Source organism: Cynocephalus volans, chromosome 5 (assembly GCF_027409185.1).
Source record: "Cynocephalus volans isolate mCynVol1 chromosome 5, mCynVol1.pri, whole genome shotgun sequence".
In the NCBI taxonomy this organism is placed as follows: domain Eukaryota; kingdom Metazoa; phylum Chordata; class Mammalia; order Dermoptera; family Cynocephalidae; genus Cynocephalus; species Cynocephalus volans.
Genome location: NC_084464.1, coordinates 30593045 through 30610962, shown reverse-complemented (window position 1 = coordinate 30610962; position 17918 = coordinate 30593045). Strand labels below are relative to the sequence as shown.

Below are 17918 nucleotides of genomic sequence, written 5' to 3'. Positions count from 1 at the left end.
TTAGGTGAGTCAGAGAAAACTGATGAGCCTGTCGTGTAACCCCCAATATCTAGAACATCTCTCAGAATTAGGAAATAAGTAAAAACTGTCTAAATAACAAAAATTATGGTAAAACTCATGCACTTTACTTTTAGAATCATCGCAGCCCCTTGACCCTCTTAAATGCATTTTTTAGTAGCAGTTAAAACCATATAAGTTAGCTAGTTCCCAGCCAACAGTATATTATTAAGGTAGTGCAGGGTGATGAATATTAGGCTGATATAGATATGTATAGTGATGGTATTGTAGCCAAAAGAAAAACACTAAAATCCAGTGAACTGCACTTAGATATAGTGTGAGCCCACTTAACTTTTGGGACAGATTGGTCTATACGCTTTATTCTGAAGGATAGGTTCAACCCAATGTTTCTGTCCTTTAAAAAAAGGTTGAACTATGATGATAAAACTCAAGTCAAGAGTGTAAAACATTTGGAGAAACATTCAAGTTTCTGTCAAGTGATTTGCAGTAGTTTTGGTATGTAAAGGTGAGAATTTTAATTATCTTGAGATGTTTGCTTATATGATGTTTTTACCTTTGAGAATGTTAATTAGATGAGGAGTTAACGCTTCCTAATTTCATAGACCCTGGTTAAAAGAGTAAGTATAAACTAATTTGGTCATTTTAATCTATCCATATGTATGTATTTTGCTTTTGGTTAATCAGCTATGGGTTAGTGTTTAAGAAACACAAGTTCTGGAGTCAGATCTATATTTAAATCTTGACCCCTCCCCCCCCACACTCCCATTATTAGTTAATGTGACTGTGGACAAGATGACCTCACTGAGCCTTAGCTTCCGCATATATTCATAAATATTGAGCAACTACTGTGTTCCAAGAGTTAGGGATACGTCAGTGAACATTAGAGGGGAAAAACTTCTGTCCTCATGGAACTTAGATTATACTTGGAAGAGAGAGAAATAAATGAGAGGAGGATAATAGTATCTATATTTTAGGGGTGTTTTTTCAAGATTTAAGTAGGTAATACATATAAAATTTTCTATCCATAGTACAGAGTAAATGTAGGTATCTATTATTTTTTTGTGACTGATTCTTGCCATATCATGCTTAGATTTGGGTTAGGATAAAATTGTTGAGTGTATTTTGTCATCTTTCAAAAATTGGTAATTAGTAATAATTTTTCATTGGTGATGTGAAATATGACAATTTTCTCTAATATTGTTGAGGGGTATAGGGAAAGGAGGACAGCAATGAATCTCATCAGTATATGTACTTTGCTTTTCTTTCCAACAGCCACCAAAAAAGACAACTAAAAGAGAAAAGCCTAAACAGAAAGCTACTTCTAAAAGTAAAAAATCTGTAAAAAGTGCTAATGTTAAAAAGGCAGATAGCAGCACTACCAAGAAGAATCAAAACAGTTCCAAAAAAGGTATGTTAGAAAAGGCATTATCTGCAACCGTAAAGATACATATATATTGCACATAGTATTTAAGTGTGTGTGGAAAACCGGTAAACTGCAAAGTTCATTGGGGAGGATAGTAGTATATCATTTTTGTACAGTTCATAATTTTTCAAAATTGACAAAATTTTCAATGTATGTTTTATAGGTAATATATACAGTGGTGATATATAATGATTTTTGGATTCAATACCCCTTTGAGAATTTGAAGGAAGCTTATAAAATTCTTCCCAACCTGTCTTAAATGTTAATTTGCTTTGCTATGTAAGAAAAATTTTTATTCACATTTAATAAAATATCTTACTTTTAGAAAGTGAATCTGAGGATAGTTCAGATGATGAACCTTTAATTAAAAAATTGAAGAAACCACCTACAGATGAGGAGTTAAAGGAAACAGTAAAGAAATTATTGGCCAATGCCAACTTGGAGGAAGTCACAATGAAGCAAATTTGCAAAAAGGTAATTTGGCAAATTTTTAGATCATTTGCTTTTATTTGAAAAATTCTTTCACCCATCTCTTAACTTGAAGCTAGATCCTTATGTGCTTTCATTCACTGAATAAATATTTATTGAACTACTGTATGTCGGGCACTTTACAGGTATTAGAATACCACATTAAATAATAAAATAGTGATAAAAGTCAAAGTCTCTGTCCTAATGGAGGTATTCTACAAGTAACAATAGAATGAGTAAGATGAGGGCCGAGCCGGTGGCGCACTCGGGAGAGTGCGGCACTGGTCGCACAGCGTCGCTCCCACCACGGGTTCAGATCCTATATAGGAATGACCAGTGCACTCACTGGCTGAGTGCCGGTCACGAAAAAGACAAAAAACAAAGAATGAGTAAAATGAGAGTGATGCATTCTGAACCACATAGGAAACTTGCTTTTTCTGATCTGGAAACTTTATTGATACATCTTCAGATTGTATTATTTTAAAAAAGCAGAATCTCATGGACCACGTTATTCTCTTGTAATATGATAAATGAGCTATTATAAATTAGGTTTTTAACTTATTAAACTTCTGTGGCATTCTTGTAATACTTCTCAGGAAATAAAATATCCTAGTCTTTAATATGATTCCATAGGGATTCCATACCCTGGGCCAAAACTGGGAGATTTTAGAATCTCATTTCTTATGGTAAAATGAAATTATAATTTGAAATGTACCAAAGGTAAAATATTCTATATCTTTTTTAGGACATTGATTATTGTTTGTTTATTCACTCAGCATTCATTAATCCTCTACTGCATATCAAGCACTGAGCTAGATCTTCCAGGTAGAGCTGAAGAAACCATTGCTCAGCTTTAAAAAGGGGCTTGTGGTCTAGTGGGTTAAAGACAAATATCTAAATTAGAGTATAGTATGTGAAGAACAGCATGGAAGGAGCTACAGCACCACACAGCAAACAAAACCTGCTGGGGATTGGGACAGGGGTTTAGGGGAATCAGGAAAAGCATCTTGGAACTGCGTTCTGAACCGAGTCCTTGGAAGAGCATCCTGTTCCGTACAGTTGAGGAACAGTGACACATTCACCGAAATGATGACTGCAAGGAATAGTAATTAGATTAAAATGTCTCAAGACTAGGATTGGAAGGAAGTCTTCACAGAAGTTAGGAGAGAATACTAAAGGGTTTTGCAGATCTTATATGTACCTTATTACAGAGTTTGGTTTTCTTCCTGAAGCTAATAGGGAATTGGGAGGCTGGCTGGATTATTGAGGTATTTGGCAGGGGAATAAAACAATCATATTTTTATTTATAATTATCCTAGAAACATCGAAAAGGATGGACTGGCAAAAAGATGAAACAAGAGAGTCAGGAAACTCAGTTTATATCATAATCAAAATGACAGGATTGCCATAATCCAAGTCATAAATTGAGAGAGCCTGACTAAAGGTTACTTCATTGTGGTGTAAGAGCTTGGATAGCATTAATTATAATAGAGAACAGGACAGAAAGAATACTTTTTGAAAAAAAGAGTTCCAAACATTTTGAGCTGGAGCGCTTGGAACATCCTAGTGGGCAAAATTGTGAACATTATAATTCTCCAGTTTAGGAGAAAGATCTATACTAGGGCACTGCTGGGAGTTAAAATCAGGGGTATAGATAAAGGTGGCCCAGGGAAGAAGGTAAAGGATGAGAAAAGCAAAAGACAGAGTCCTGAAGACTACCAACATGAGATGGTTGGGAAATAATTTCTACAAAATATAAAAAATTGTTGAATCAGAATAGTAGAAGAAAGGCTAGAGAGAGTGCTGCTATGAAATCCGAGAGAGGAGACAGTCTCAAGAAGGGAGTAGCACCAATTAAGAAAAGGTCATTAACCTTTGGGATAATGGTCATGGATATGGATATGGAAAGGCAATTCACAGAAAAAATGTATAAGACCTATAAACATAAGAAAACACACTCAACTTTCCCTACTAACCAGGGAGATAGAAATGAAAAGGAGGCTGGCTGGTGAACTCAGTTGGTTAGAGCGTGGTGCTGATAACACTAAGGTCCAGGGTTTGATCCTTGGCCACACACATACCCCTGAAAGAAATATTTTTGCATATTAGATTTTCAAATGCTTTAAAGATTGACAGCTTTCATTGTTGGCAAGGACATAAGGGAAACAGGTGCTGTCATATGCCTTAAGTTGTAACAGCTTCTTTGGAGGACAGTTAGGTACTATCTTTAATTGCAAATACTCTTTAACCTAGCAATTCCATTTTTAGGTTTCTATCCTAAAGACATAGTCACGTCTGCACAAAAGTGATTACAATAATAATCAGCATTTATGTAATACTTAAAAATCAGAACAAACTAAATGGCCATCAGTAGGGAAATGGTTAAACTGTGGTACATCCGTATTTTTGGAATACTGTGTAGCAGTTCAAAAGAACATGGCAAAACCTTTCAGTTATTGTTAAATTTTTTAAAACATGGAATATTACCTCATTTCTGTAAATACAGAAAAACTATATTGCCATTTATATGTGTATGTATGTGTATATAAGTTCATTTTTTTAAAGGTCTGGAAGATAACATACCAAACTGATCACTGGTTTTCTTTGAGGGGAAAGAGGTTTTGGGTGGGAGGAGCAGAGTGGAAGGGGAATTGAAGGGAGATTACTTCTGTCCATTTGAAAGACTTGTGAATACATATGGAATTTTTAAAAAGAGATTATTAGTAACACGGAGAGGTGAGGTGAGGGCTTGACCTTTTTTTGGACTCCACAGTTAGGAGATGATCACACAAGAAGAGCAGTTTTGAGGGGTGGTAAAAGCCAAGGTTATTTATCCTTAGAGTGAGAATTAATGGTGAGGAAAGTGAATGAGTTAGGTTTTATGTCTCAAGGAACTTGCTTGGGAATGAAAATAGTTATGTAAATGGGGGTCGGGGACATATAAGTTGATGAGAAAATATTTGTGAAAGTGCCAGGGGAGAGAAAGCATGTGTTATGCCAGGGACAAGTGCTGTGAAAGGAGGAGAAGCTGAAGCCACAGGCGAGTTGAGGAGGTAAAGGAAGTAGGAAACATTGATGAATCCAGATACAACTGCAGGGGAAAGAAATATGTCAGAAAGTTGAGAGACTTCATAATAGTGGCTTCTTGGCTGAGAGCAGGGGGGTGGGACACTTGAGTAAGGAGATGAAACTGCCACTGGTGGGAATGAAAGGAGAACCTGACTAGAGACTAGGGATTGCTGGGGAGGCTTTGAAGTTGATACCATGAACTGAAAATGGGACCAATTTTTTCAAAGCTGTTTTCTCACAGCAATCTATGGTTTGAGCTTAAGCATGTTAAAATGGGTAGTTAGACCAGTTCAGGGTTGGGATTCTGCAGGAAAAGAACAAGAGGCAAACAGTAATTTAAATGATCGACTATACTTATGAGGGCCAAATCCATTCTACCATCTGGTTTTATAAAGAAAGTTTATTGTAATATAGCCATATTCGTTCATTTATAAGTACTGTCTATGGCAACCTGTTTTCACACTATGACGGTATAGTTGAGTAGTGACAGAAACCGTGACTGACAAAGCTGAAATTATTTACAGTCTGGCCCTTTACAGAAAAAGTTGCTGACCCTGAACTGTACTGTAAGAGTGAAGCCAGCAGGGTGCTTGAAGACTTAGCATATGGAGTTGGGACATGGAGTCAAGCAGCAGGTATAATGAGACCAAGAAAGTTGATAAGAGAGAGGGAAATTTAAAGAATCAAATTCTAGGACTAGAGGACTCCTGAAGACCACCTGGATTTTAGTGACTTAACTTTAGGGAGGGGAATGAGCAGTGGAGTAGAGGGCTGAAGTTCATTAAATTCAAGTTGTGGAATCATTTGTAGAGTATTGGATGATAAAACAGAGAAGAAAGTAAAATATTTCTAAAAGATGTTTGGCAAATAACCTGACAATATAAAGAACTTAGTCCACTTAACTAAGATCTACCTGGATGTTTTCCTCGTATTCATTGTTAATTTAGCCCATACTCCCAGTTTATAGAGCACTGAGAATATTTGCACGCTGGTTTATTTTCTGCTATGTATACAGTGTTATTAAAACTTTTCATTTGCAATAGAATTCTGAATGGTGAACCAAAGTACTGTTAGAATGTATGAGGATGCTTTAAAAAGTTTGTGGAAAAATAGAATTAGAAGATAATAGGAATCTATATTCGTGAAGGTAATAGGAGTCCATGAACTTTTTGAAGACCCCTTGTACATGCAGCTATTTATACATAGCATAAGTTTCTTTTTATTCAAAGGCAGAGAATATTATTGGATTTTAAAATCTGCTTTTAATGTTTTTCTTTTCACTTTAGGTATATGAAAGTTATCCTGCTTATGATTTAACCGAAAGAAAAGAGTTCATAAAAACAACTGTTAAAGAGGTAAATATTTCACTCTTTTCCAAGTTTTATCATTTTGGACATATAAGACAAAAGAAATTATGTACAGTTGACCCTTGAACAGCATGGGTTTGAACTGTGTGGGCCCACTTATGTGGATTTTTATCAATAAATATATTGGAAAATTTGGGGTTAGGTATGTCATGAATACATGGCATACCTAACCAAACAGTTAAGTAGCCTGCCTAACAGTAGACTATTAGTAGTTAGTAACAGTTACTTAAGTGCTAGGAAAGTGGTTAAGTTTGGGGGAGTCAAAAGTTATATGCAGATTTTCAATTGCATTGGGGTATAGCACCCCTGACCCCCACCTTGTTCAAGGGTCAACTGTATATCAAATACTGCTTATTTTTCAAAATACTTGTGTCACTAAATACATTTGATCCTCAGCTTTCTTCAAAATGGGAAAATGTTTCTTTTAATCCCCATTTTAGAGCTTAAAAATTAAGTTAGTGATAAAATCTTAACTCAGATTGAGATGCGGGCTCCTAGTGCACACAGGTAGCTGGGCGTCTCAAAGCTGCTCACACAGCTGCTGCAGGACAGGTCCTGCCCACCAGTCAAAGGCGAGGGAAGGCCGAGCCCGTGGCGCACTCGGGAGAGTGCGGCGCTGGGAGCACAGCGACGCTCCCGCCACGGGTTCGGATCCTATATGAGAATGGCGGGTGCACTCACTGGCTGAGTGCCGGTCACAAAAAAAAAAAAGACAAAAAAAAAAAAAAAAAGGCGAGGGAAGATCAACTAGTTTTTTATTGATCCCAACTGATTTTCCAAGGTCACAATAGTAAAATAAATATGAAAAAGATGGAATAAGGTTTTACGATTGATGTATACTTAATATTATGTGTTGGGTATGGTAAAATCATTTTTCTTTTTCACTACAGCTAATTTCTTGAGATAGAAGACAGAGACAGGTGACCTGTTCCCATAGATTTGAAGATCTGATTTATACCATTATACCAGCAAAGAGAATGTATTTCCTTTTCTAAATTCTTGTTAAGCATTGTGTTGGTAGAACTTACTTGCTGACCTTTTTATCTTGAGTGTTACGTAAATTTGAGTTTGCCGTTTTAAATTGCGTTTTTATGCAGTTTTTAGTTTAAAATCTTGCATGGCAGTAATTGTTTTTTATAGTTGTATTTTGTACATTTTGGATTTCTTTATATAAGGTCATAGATTATTGAACTGTAGTGGTTTTTAGTGCACTTAATATTAGCTTGCTTAAGACATACTTTTAATCAAGTAGAACAAAAACCATTATAACCGGCATTTGTACGTTGAGAGACTATGCAGTATTTAGTATATGGAATATTTTGAATACACATCTCTTCTGTCAGTGTGAAGTGTGTTCATTATATTAATATACGAGCTAGAGCTGGCCAGATGACTAAATCAGAATTTCTCCTGCATGTGTATATAGTCAAATTGTCAGCATGACAAAAGTGACAGATGTTATTTTTGTATTTTTAAAAACCAATTTGTTGTATATAGTTTTTTTATTTCTTTTGTGCAGATCAATTTTTAAACTCACATTAAGTAGGTAGGTATCTTTACAGTTGTGAACTATGAAATGTCAGTGTTCAACCAGATGGTATGATAGAGCAGTGAAAGTCAAAATTCAGTGACAGCAACACTGAAGGAACAGACAGCCCTGCTTTGCCTTGGAAGTGTCATCAATTTGTAGTCTTAGTGTTAACTTTTCCAAAAGTGTCTATAGGTACTTTTAGTATTAAGGACAGACCAAAAGGAACGCATCAAAGCTTCCAAATCTTTGGGAAAGGGTGGGATTAATTAAGTACAAGCACATTTGGCTTATAGTAAATAAACTGATTTTTATTAACTGCTTTTGCCAATATAAAATGCTGATATTTACAGAAAACCTGGCCACCTTTATAATTATGATAAAAGAACCAGGTGTAATGCTAAAAGATTATGTGTAGGCAATAGCAGATAACTCTGACAAATTATTTCTCAAAAGTGATAATATACTTATTTCTAACATTAAAGAAAATAATGTATAATCAGGGCTGTTGGGTTTTAAACTTTGGCCAGTCAGGATTCTAGGTGATCAACATAGGGACCCCACTCTCAGTGAGACAAAGTTAGTCTCTTAAATTGACTGTCTTGATCAATTTATTAGTCTGTGGATTTTAAAATAAAACATGCTGCTTATGACAGATATTTGATGTATTGATTGTTTAAAAATATCTTTGCATCATAGAACAGAAATATAAAAATATGTTGAATGTTAACAGGTATTTTCACAGGTTTGACTTGTTTCTTGATAAAATTGAGACATTAGGGAAAGGTATACTTAAAAATGAATGGAATAAGCTACTAAAGATCTAAGAATTGGCTTTTGATTTTACTTAATTTGTTCTTACAAATCTTGTCAATAAAAAATCTAAATCAATGGTGTTTTAAGTCTCTTGCATTTGATGTCTTAACTTATTAAGGTTTTTTTTTTAGCATTTCTCCCCTGTGGTGGAGGATTTCAGAACAGGTATTTTTAAATGGAGTTAATCCCATAGCCCTATATGATTTGGAGTGTTCTTTTGCAATAACTGATTGTTTTTGAAGTGATTTCACTAAACTATCAATTAATCAAGTTTAGCAGTTGTTTATCTTTTGACCATTTACTGTGAAGGGGTTAAGGAGTAATTTCTGTGACCTAAAAGGTACAAAAGAGTGTTATTGGCTGGTTGGTTAAAGAGTTCAAATCCCCATACTGGCTATCCAAAAATAAAAAATATAAAGAGGGTTTGGAGGTGAGGGGACAGAGTTCGTGTGGGTGAAAGTTCTTGGTGATGATACACCCATTTAATAGAGTGTGTTCATCACTACAGTACACAAAGTGCATTTGAAAAACAAGTTGTTTTTATTAAGCAGTTTTATACAACCAGCTATCTGTGATCTGCAGTTAAAACACTAAATTTTTGTATTCACTGCTACCCAATTACAAAATCTTCAGACAATGAAAAACTAACAAAAAAAGTACCATGGTTCCTTAAAGAACAAAATCAAATGAAGTATGTAACTTGAGACAGGAAATTTTTTTTTAAATACACACTTACCATACTTCACGTAGGTTTTCCCCTACTTGTAGCACAGTACAAGTTTAAGTGCCCAGAAACTAAAATAATTTACTGTGAACCATTTCAAACTTACATTTTGTATTTATCACTTAACATGCTAAACATTTTAATACATAACATTTTATAGTAGAATACTTCCCCGTCAGTACCAATGAATCAGCAGAAAACCTAAATATCAACATTTTTCTGTGCTAACTTTGCAATATACAGCTGTTGGCTTTCTTTTGCAAAATACTTTAATAGGGAGGGGATGTTTGTATCTAAACTCTGAAGATCACTGCACATTCTTTCCATAAGATATTCTTTCTGCTTATAAGCCGAAATTTAAAATTTTTAAAATACCTAATATTTTGAAAGGTGACTTTAAAGTCATTTTTTAGTTCTTTTTAAGCAGATCAATATAATTGAAAGAGTCCTGTAAAATGAGGTTTCTTGGCAAAAGAGGTATCCTGAAACCAATGTTTATTTTAAAATGACATATTAAACAATTTTTTGTTCATAAGTAAAAAGGAAAAACAGCCTTTTGCCATGTTCTCAGGCTTTGAAGATATGGCTATAAAACGTGTAATATTTATTAGGATAGCTCACATTTTTCTGTAGTTTTCCAGTGGACCTGCCTGTGGAATACTGTAAACATAATTATGCAGAAAACATTTCTAGAGATTGAATCAGTTGTTTTAAAAAGAAGTGGGGAGGGGCTTTTATTAAATTCTGATGAGATCTTTTTGCTAGTGGTTGCTAAAACAGTATATTTAAAGTGTGCTACCCAACCCAAATTTGGCTTTAAGAAAAATAGCTATATTCTACCTATAGTGTGAAGACCACACTATCTGTACGGCGTTTTCAGAGACAACACCTACACTGTTTAAGGGAATAAAAATTTTGCTGTTTTGCCAATGAATGCACAAATTTAAAATATTTTATCACAAAAGATACCTGAATTTAAACTTCTTTTGAACACCCAATAGGAAGAAATATGTACAATATGAAATAGTCTAGAAGCTTCATTTTACCTTCAACGGGAGTTTGTGCTGTATCTATAAAGAGAGTTCTAATTTTAAATAAAAGCTCAATATTGGAGCTATTTCGAAATATAAGGCTCATTGGTACAGATACTGATAAGTTGTCACAGAAGAAAAACACATGGCTTTATCTTTTTTTAAATGATTCCTGCTTGATTGACTTAGTTTTTCAATGTATAAAAACTTATCAGCCAAACAATGTCAAATCTAAAGGGAACCTCCAACTACGAATCATATCCAAGGTCTTAGTTTAAGATTATGTTCTGCCTTATTCTGAAATACAGACTTCTAGTACTTGTTGGACCTGTAGAAAATGCAATTAAATATAAGTGCTTTTAAGGATTTTTGGGGTCAGTGCTTTCAGAGTGGTGAAATGAGTTTAAGTTATATCACCTTAGAAACATTTCTATTTTGCTATATCCAGAGAGCTATTTCCCCCCCTTATAAAACTGAGGTTTGACATGTGTTTCAAGCTTTCCCACTTGGGGTACAGAAGAAAGCTGGGTTCAGACAAATTCTTTTTAAAATGCTGCAATCTTGCTTGCTTCTCGAACACCACTCAAATATGCCCCTGTAACAGTCTGTGGGAAATGTCTGTTTGTTGCCTGTAAAAAAAAAAAAAAAACAACATAATTTAAGATCATGCATAAAGAATTCAGATGATTCAGGTAATTCAAGCTTAAACTTTATCTGGACCCCTCCTAAAATAAAGATTGGTGCCATTCCTGTGTGGTCACACTAACGCTGCTCGCCCATCACAGCACTGGAACTTTTCTAGTTATCTTGCCATGCTTTGCTAAATTCATTCATTCTACCATGTGTCAGCACTTCTGCGAAGTACTGTGTGGCATTCATTAAAATATTAAATATATATGCCAGGTACTGGAGTTAACGATGAAAAAGATTAATCAGACAAATAGTCTAGCTGGTAGAATCAGTGATAAGTGAAACAAGTAGGAAAAATGTTATCAATTCATCCACAGATGGAGTTTTGCTAGATGGATGGAACAAGAGGGTAGAGAGTTGAGTTACTCAAAGGATAAACCAGGGACCTCAAGTTCAACAAAAAGACAAAAGACAAAAGATGAGGGCTGTTGGTATGGGAGGAAGTAAAGAGGGTCCATGATAGAATCTCGCTTTCAAGGTATGGTTGTAATGGGAACAGAATAAACAAACCAAAAATAAGTGGCTTGAATTAGCAATCGTTAAGTATTAATGACAAGGTTTGAGATGTGGCTATGGGAAAGGGTAGCTGAAGTGGAGTTGAACAGGGAGAAGGGTAGGAAATAAGGTAAAGATGAAGTCACCTGAATTGATGGTTGGGGCAGAAGGGAAAAACATCTAGGTGCCAAAGACTAATGAATGGGGGAATGACCAGGTCGGTAGGAATATAACTACTAGTAGGGAGAGTGGCAATGACAAGCCTCAGAAAAAGGGTTTTAGAAGAAGGTGAAGTAATAATCCTATCAAAGCAGCACAGGTTCTAAACCCTGCTCATGCCTTAAGGTGCACCGGCCTGAAACAGCCATCTCTTGGAAGCCGCTGACAGTCGTTGCCTGGGGTACCACCGCTATGCTCGTCCCACAGCGTTGGCTCTTCACGGGCCAAGGAGTACTCTGATTTTATGAAGGCATTCTTTTGTAATCACTCAAAAACCAGAGATTTTTGAAAAAAAAGTTTGTTTTTTTGGGGGAAAAAAAAACTATTTTAGATGAAACTAGGAGATGTATGTAACCCCAAACTATAATATATGAGGGTACTTCAAAAATTAGAATTATTTTTCCATGAACTTTTTGTGTTTTTGCGGGGGGCAGCTGGCTGGTATTGGGATCCGAACTCTCGACTTTCGTGTCACCAATGGAGCTAAACAGCCACCCCTCCATGAACTTTTTCAAGTACTCTAGTAGAAAGTGTAGACACAGATGAAAGAGTGGTAACTGAAAATTCACTTTAAGTTTGGGGTGGAGTTGGGGGTATTAATGACAAAAAGCAAACCAATTCACCCCAAAGAATCCTTACAAAAGTCTCAGCCACTGGAGACTGCATGAGGAACCATGGAGGCACCGGTTGGCATGGGGTGAAAACAGAATTTGTTTAAAGTCCATGAAGAGCAGTTAGGTCCCTCACCATATTCCCCGCTCTGCCCACTGCAGTCCTTCAAAGATTTGACTTAGCAGGAGTAAGGTGCCAAACAAAAGGGGGATTAAGTCTTCACAACTCACAATTAGGCTTCTGGCCCCTACATTGCCAGGAGCAGAGATTCCACCACATTAAGAGAAATTAAATGCTCCCAGATAGACAGTGATGCTGGAGGATCCTACCACCAGTGCTGAGCTTGCTGAGCTTTCAAGTGGTATTTTAAAAAGTGCCTCACTCAAATCTGAGCTGACAGTCAAGGATTGGGCATTTGGACACAGCAGGCACAGACTACAGCACACAAAACAGGAACTCTGAGGAAACTAGGCAGGGAGGGAACTGAAAACAAATCACAGAATTCTAATCACCTTAGTTAGGAAACAAGTTACAAAGCAAGAAGAGGGTGGTGCTACGGAAAAAGGAATATTCTGAGACCAAGGAACACGCCAATATTTTAAAAGTCAATTCAAAGATTGGAAAATTTTTAAAAATCTCCCCAAGAGTAGAATAAAAAGAGATGAATAATAGGAAGAGAAAAATCGGATGTCAATCCAAGAGTTCCAAGATATGGAATAAAAGATCTAGAAATAAAGAAAAAACTGGAGAAAAATGATAAGAAAATTGAAGAACATGAGTTTCTAGATCACAAGGACTGAAAAAAGGCACAGAAAGGATCAAAAAGAAAACATTTTTCAACAGAAGTAAATCAAGAAAGAAGAAAGGGATCTTGGAAATAAATGCCCAATGCTGGAAAGTGGTTTAAAAAAAAAAAAAAAAGGAGACCCAGAGAACAGCTTTGCAGTAATGTCTAAAACGAGCCAGTGTGGCCTGGAGCAGACGGAAAGGACCCCAAGAAGAAGGGGCTTCAGAAACTGGAACTAACAGGCCAGCTCAGAGAGATTCAACTGTGAATTAGAGACGACTTAAGGGCAGGGGAGACCTGGGGAGAGCTGCCAGAAGAATTAAGCTAATGACCAAAGGGGCCCTTATGACTTCCAAGAAAACAGCTGGGTAAGAGAGGAACCAATGAACACCTTGGCTCGGCAGGAACCACATTCATATAGCCACATAATAGAAACAGATACCAATTCAGTTAAAAGTGTGAAATAACCATGCTGAGAGACTGCTGCAAAGATTAAACAGGCTAACATCTTAACCTGATACGAAGTCAGTAGATAATGTCTACCTAACGTTAAGTCAAGACACAAATATAAACATTATTTTAAAATATGAAGTAATCAAGATACATACCTCTCCAGCGAAAAAGACAGTTCCTTGTATTTCTTCAGCAATGATATCATAGGCCTCACCACTTCCACCTGTCTTTACAAAACTGTATGCCATCTGGATCCATGGGTCTGTGCTCCACCGAGTGACAAAATACTTTGTGGGATCTGGGACCTCCTGTGTCCAATAAAAAGGAATTTTGAAATAAGATCAAGAAAACATGGTGCAACCCAAATCATAAATAAACATTTCTCCCTCCCTTTAGGACCTGAGTTCACTGTTGTAGCATTCTGAAAACAGCAAGTCTCAGTATGTTCCTCTTACCCTCTTTGAACACTACCCAGGCCCCATAGCTGTATCTCCTGCCCCACCCACACAATTCCCTCACTTCTATAATTTGTCCTATGCCAGGGACATTCTCTCCCCACCTACCAGGGGCCACCACCAAAGAAGGCTAAGAGCCTGGGCCTTCCCTTTTCCATTGCCTGGCATGTGCTGGAAAGATGGTAGAAATGGAGTCTCTGGCCCAGAGTAGAAAAGGGAAGGGTGGAGCCCTAGAATCACAAGTTGGAATTCCCAACAGGCTTCTCCACGAAAGAGTGATTCAAGGATATGTTTCACATTCACTAAATTCCAAATAATTTTGTCAGCAGGCCTCTGACTAGCATCATGGTGAAACATATTTCTACGGAAACTGTGTGCTAAGTTCCAAATACCTAATTTAAAAACAAACTTTTAGACAGAAACCCAAGCTAAGGCCTACTATGATACAATCACATCACTAGTTAGACCCTCTCCTATGAAATTAGCAATATATCTGGATGCCTTCCACATCCAGTTTATGAAACTTTTGAGTCGTTGCACTTCTATTTCTGCTCATTTATTTGAAAAGGACATAAACCATGGCCATTTACAAATCTAGAAATTGCGAGATTTAGTAAATTGGCAAATATAAAGTACATTGAGCTCCTAGAAGAAAAGTTAGAAGAGACTATCTGCCTATGTGGGATACGAGAAAATGCTGGACAATGTCCCTCTGTAATAGGAAAGTTGTAGTCAAAGCTTCAAGGGTTTGAGTAAATACAGAGTCTGTAGAAAATGCTGAGCCTTTTACATTCTTAGAAACAAAAGGGATGTGTGTATGATATGAGTAGAAAAAAGGAAGGCAATTGTTTAAAAGGAGGTATAGGCCACTGTTATGGGCTGTACTATGTCCCCCCAATTCCTAAGTTGAAGTCCTAAACTCCAATATCTCAGAATGGGACTGTATTTGGAGACAGGGCTTTTATGAATAATTAAGTAAAAATGGGCTCATTAGTATGGGCCCTAATCCAATCTGACTAGTGTCCTTGTAAGAAAAGATAAGGACACACACACACAGAAGGAAGACCATGTGAGGACACAGGGAGAAAACGGCCACCCACAAGCCAAGGAGAGAGGCCCCAGAGGAAACCAACGCAGCTGACACCTTGATCACAGACTTCCAACCTCCAGAACTCTGAGAATCAACTTCTGTGTCTAAGCCCCCCAGCATGCGGTATTTTGTTATGGCGCCCCCAGCACACCAGCAACCAGCCCCAGTCATGAGGTACTTCGGTGGAAAGGAGGAAAGCAGGAGGAGTAACGGGGCCCACAGCCTGGATTCCCTTCATCCCCAGCACTGCCGTTGGCTGTGGGTTGCATAGACCCTCTGAAGAGCTCGTGAAGGTACCAGCAAGCACATCTTTCTCCTTGAAAAGAGAAGTGCTTCTCTGACCTGCTCCTTGAAGAGCTCCCGGAGCGTGGCCATGCACTGCTGCAGCACCTGCTTGTCCTCCAGGCTCCTGACCGACGCCACAGCCTCCCCAGCAACCACGGACATCAGCACGCTGTGCTTCTTCTGCAGACACGAACGGGGAAAGCAGTTCACGCTTTTGGTTTTTGATACAAAAATCTCTGTAAGGCTTGGTCCCAAACAGATATGGGCCTCATTCTCATTAATTAAATTTCATTATTTCCAAACGTCCCTTATCCTCACTCCCACTGCCAGCCCATTTTCCTCAGAAACACGCATTATCCATCCATCCACTGTATGGTTCCCTGCTGAAACCAAACGCTCAGGAAGTAATGGGGGTATCAAATCCACAGTTCCCTTGACTGTTCTCTTATAAAAACTTGTTTCAGAAGAAATAGGAGATTGAGAAGGGAAATCTGCAGATAAAATAATGGGGGGAGACCCTTCTCCAATGGTAAAGAAATTCTGCCCCTGGCTCCCATGTGAAGCCTTTTTAACACAAAGTTTCTCAGAACTGAAAGGTGCATTTCTTTCATGTCGCAGCAATAGCATGACTGCAAAAACACCACAACTTTCAAGTCCCAGCCACGTGCTCCTTTCTTCTCCAACCTCTCATATCCACGCACACCAAGACCCTCCTTCACCTGGATGAATCACACCCCACCCTTTGCAGCTCACTAGAGGACCCTTACAGAGGAAGTTTCAAGCACCACTCCCTCAGCGTGCTGGTGCCAGCTTTCCCTAAGAAGAACCCCCTTACCTGCCTGCAATAACCCAGTCTCCACAAGCAACCAACTCATGACCCAGGGAACAACACTCGCCCTTCAAGAAAATATGGCAAATATTGGGGTTCCTTTCCTGCAGGAAAATGCCTCAATCCAAACATCCTCCCAGAATATAAACACACATCGAGAGTCTCGACAACATTCATGAGTTCCTGGGCTTGACCCATGAGTGATTACCAAACCAAATTCCAAACTTTAAGAAGGGAATTCAAACCACATGTCCCAAATGGTTTTACCTGGGGATCCATGTCGTAGAACACAGCAAAAAGCCCTCGCTTGCTGGCACAAGGAGGAACGTGACCAAAAAAGTCAGCCCCTTGAACTTTACCGTCCCAAAATCTATAAGGAAACTGCAAGGCAATCTGGAAAGCAAGAGAAAGAGGATCAAGTGTTTCTTGAATCAAAACCACAGGCAATCTCTAAGAAGCAACCTGTAGCTCCACTCTAAAACTAACCAACCATGTTCAAAAGAACAAGGCAGAACACTCCTTCTTTCCATCTCACCTCTTGTTCTTTCTTTGTGAGCTTCTTGTTTTTATGCCATTCAGTTCCATATTCCCACAGACACAAGTGGGACCCAGTGACAACCTACAGGCTAATCTGAAGCTTTATGCAAAGCATTCCTGACACCTAGTCTTGGAGCATAGGTCCACAAGTTAAATGCTTACTATTCACAGGTCTGCCAGTATCTACCACAGCACAGGCAGATTCGGCTGATGAAGATTTTAAAGGCAGAGGAAGTAAATCACTCTCCTCATTGGGGTCAATGAGTGCAGGGTAGACAAGGAAAGCAGAAAAAAACAAGAACTGCTCATACCAAATTCAAATTCTGTGAATAACAAGATTCGTTCTCCTGAAGTCAAAACTCACAGACCTCAGCCAACTCTCCTCCTTTTGTTTTGAGAACATCCTTTTATATTCTTCATGAACAATTATTCAAATGAAAAGCAAATCTGTGAATTTTACTTGGATTCAAAAATTACCCACTACTTCCCCATATCAGAGATTAGCTCCTACCATCTGACATTAATCTCTCTAGTTCTACAGCTAAAGTAATTGAAGTCACCTTTTCAATGATGCCTGCACCTAAGCTGTTGATAGCCTTCATCTTCTTCTCTGACAACGGTGGATTAAACTGAATGGCACCTTTCTGTAGTAAGGCCAGTGGTACAGTGACTAATACCTGTGGGAAATAAAGAACAGTTAACACACACACACACAGCAACTGAACCTAACACAACTACTCAGGTTTATTTCCAGGAAAATCTCAACACCTGAAGAACACTCCTCTCTACTGTCAGTCATGAGACTGTCAACTTTCCATGTTGTTATACTGATAAGAACAAGGGCCGCCATGTACAATCGTGCAGGTTGTTCACTGCACAACGGTGGCTGGCTGAGAAGACGTAGCATCCACATTAAGAAATTTGCATTAAGGTTCTTATAGCTAACAATAACCCCAGGTAAGAAGAGTGAGCAGATCCCAATCCTGAAAAGCAGTGCTATAGGAGGAAAAAATCCTTAAATA

At 37.8% G+C, this 17918-nt stretch overlaps 2 protein-coding genes across 4 annotated transcripts in view; one reads left to right on the top strand and one right to left on the bottom strand.

Annotated features, from left to right (window-relative positions):
- DEK (DEK proto-oncogene) overlaps nucleotides 1-8725 on the top strand; it is a 33965-nt gene extending 25240 nt beyond the window's left edge. The window contains exons 8-11 of the mRNA XM_063096907.1: nucleotides 1291-1426; nucleotides 1767-1915; nucleotides 6265-6333; nucleotides 7236-8725. Of these exons, the coding sequence (XP_062952977.1) occupies nucleotides 1291-1426; nucleotides 1767-1915; nucleotides 6265-6333; nucleotides 7236-7247 (366 nt within the window). The 3' untranslated portion in view covers nucleotides 7248-8725. The remainder of the gene's footprint in view (nucleotides 1-1290; nucleotides 1427-1766; nucleotides 1916-6264; nucleotides 6334-7235) is intronic.
- Nucleotides 8726-9210: 485 nt separating this feature from the next.
- The window catches only part of KDM1B (lysine demethylase 1B), a 48636-nt gene continuing 39928 nt past the window's right edge, over nucleotides 9211-17918 (bottom strand). For all 3 annotated transcript variants that reach the window (XM_063096608.1, XM_063096609.1, XM_063096610.1), the window contains 5 exons: nucleotides 17457-17573; nucleotides 16627-16752; nucleotides 15588-15710; nucleotides 13856-14008; nucleotides 9211-11073 (listed from right to left, as the gene is read on the bottom strand). In XM_063096608.1, coding sequence (XP_062952678.1) covers nucleotides 10990-11073; nucleotides 13856-14008; nucleotides 15588-15710; nucleotides 16627-16752; nucleotides 17457-17573 — 603 coding nt within the window. In that variant the 3' untranslated portion in view covers nucleotides 9211-10989. The remainder of the gene's footprint in view (nucleotides 11074-13855; nucleotides 14009-15587; nucleotides 15711-16626; nucleotides 16753-17456; nucleotides 17574-17918) is intronic.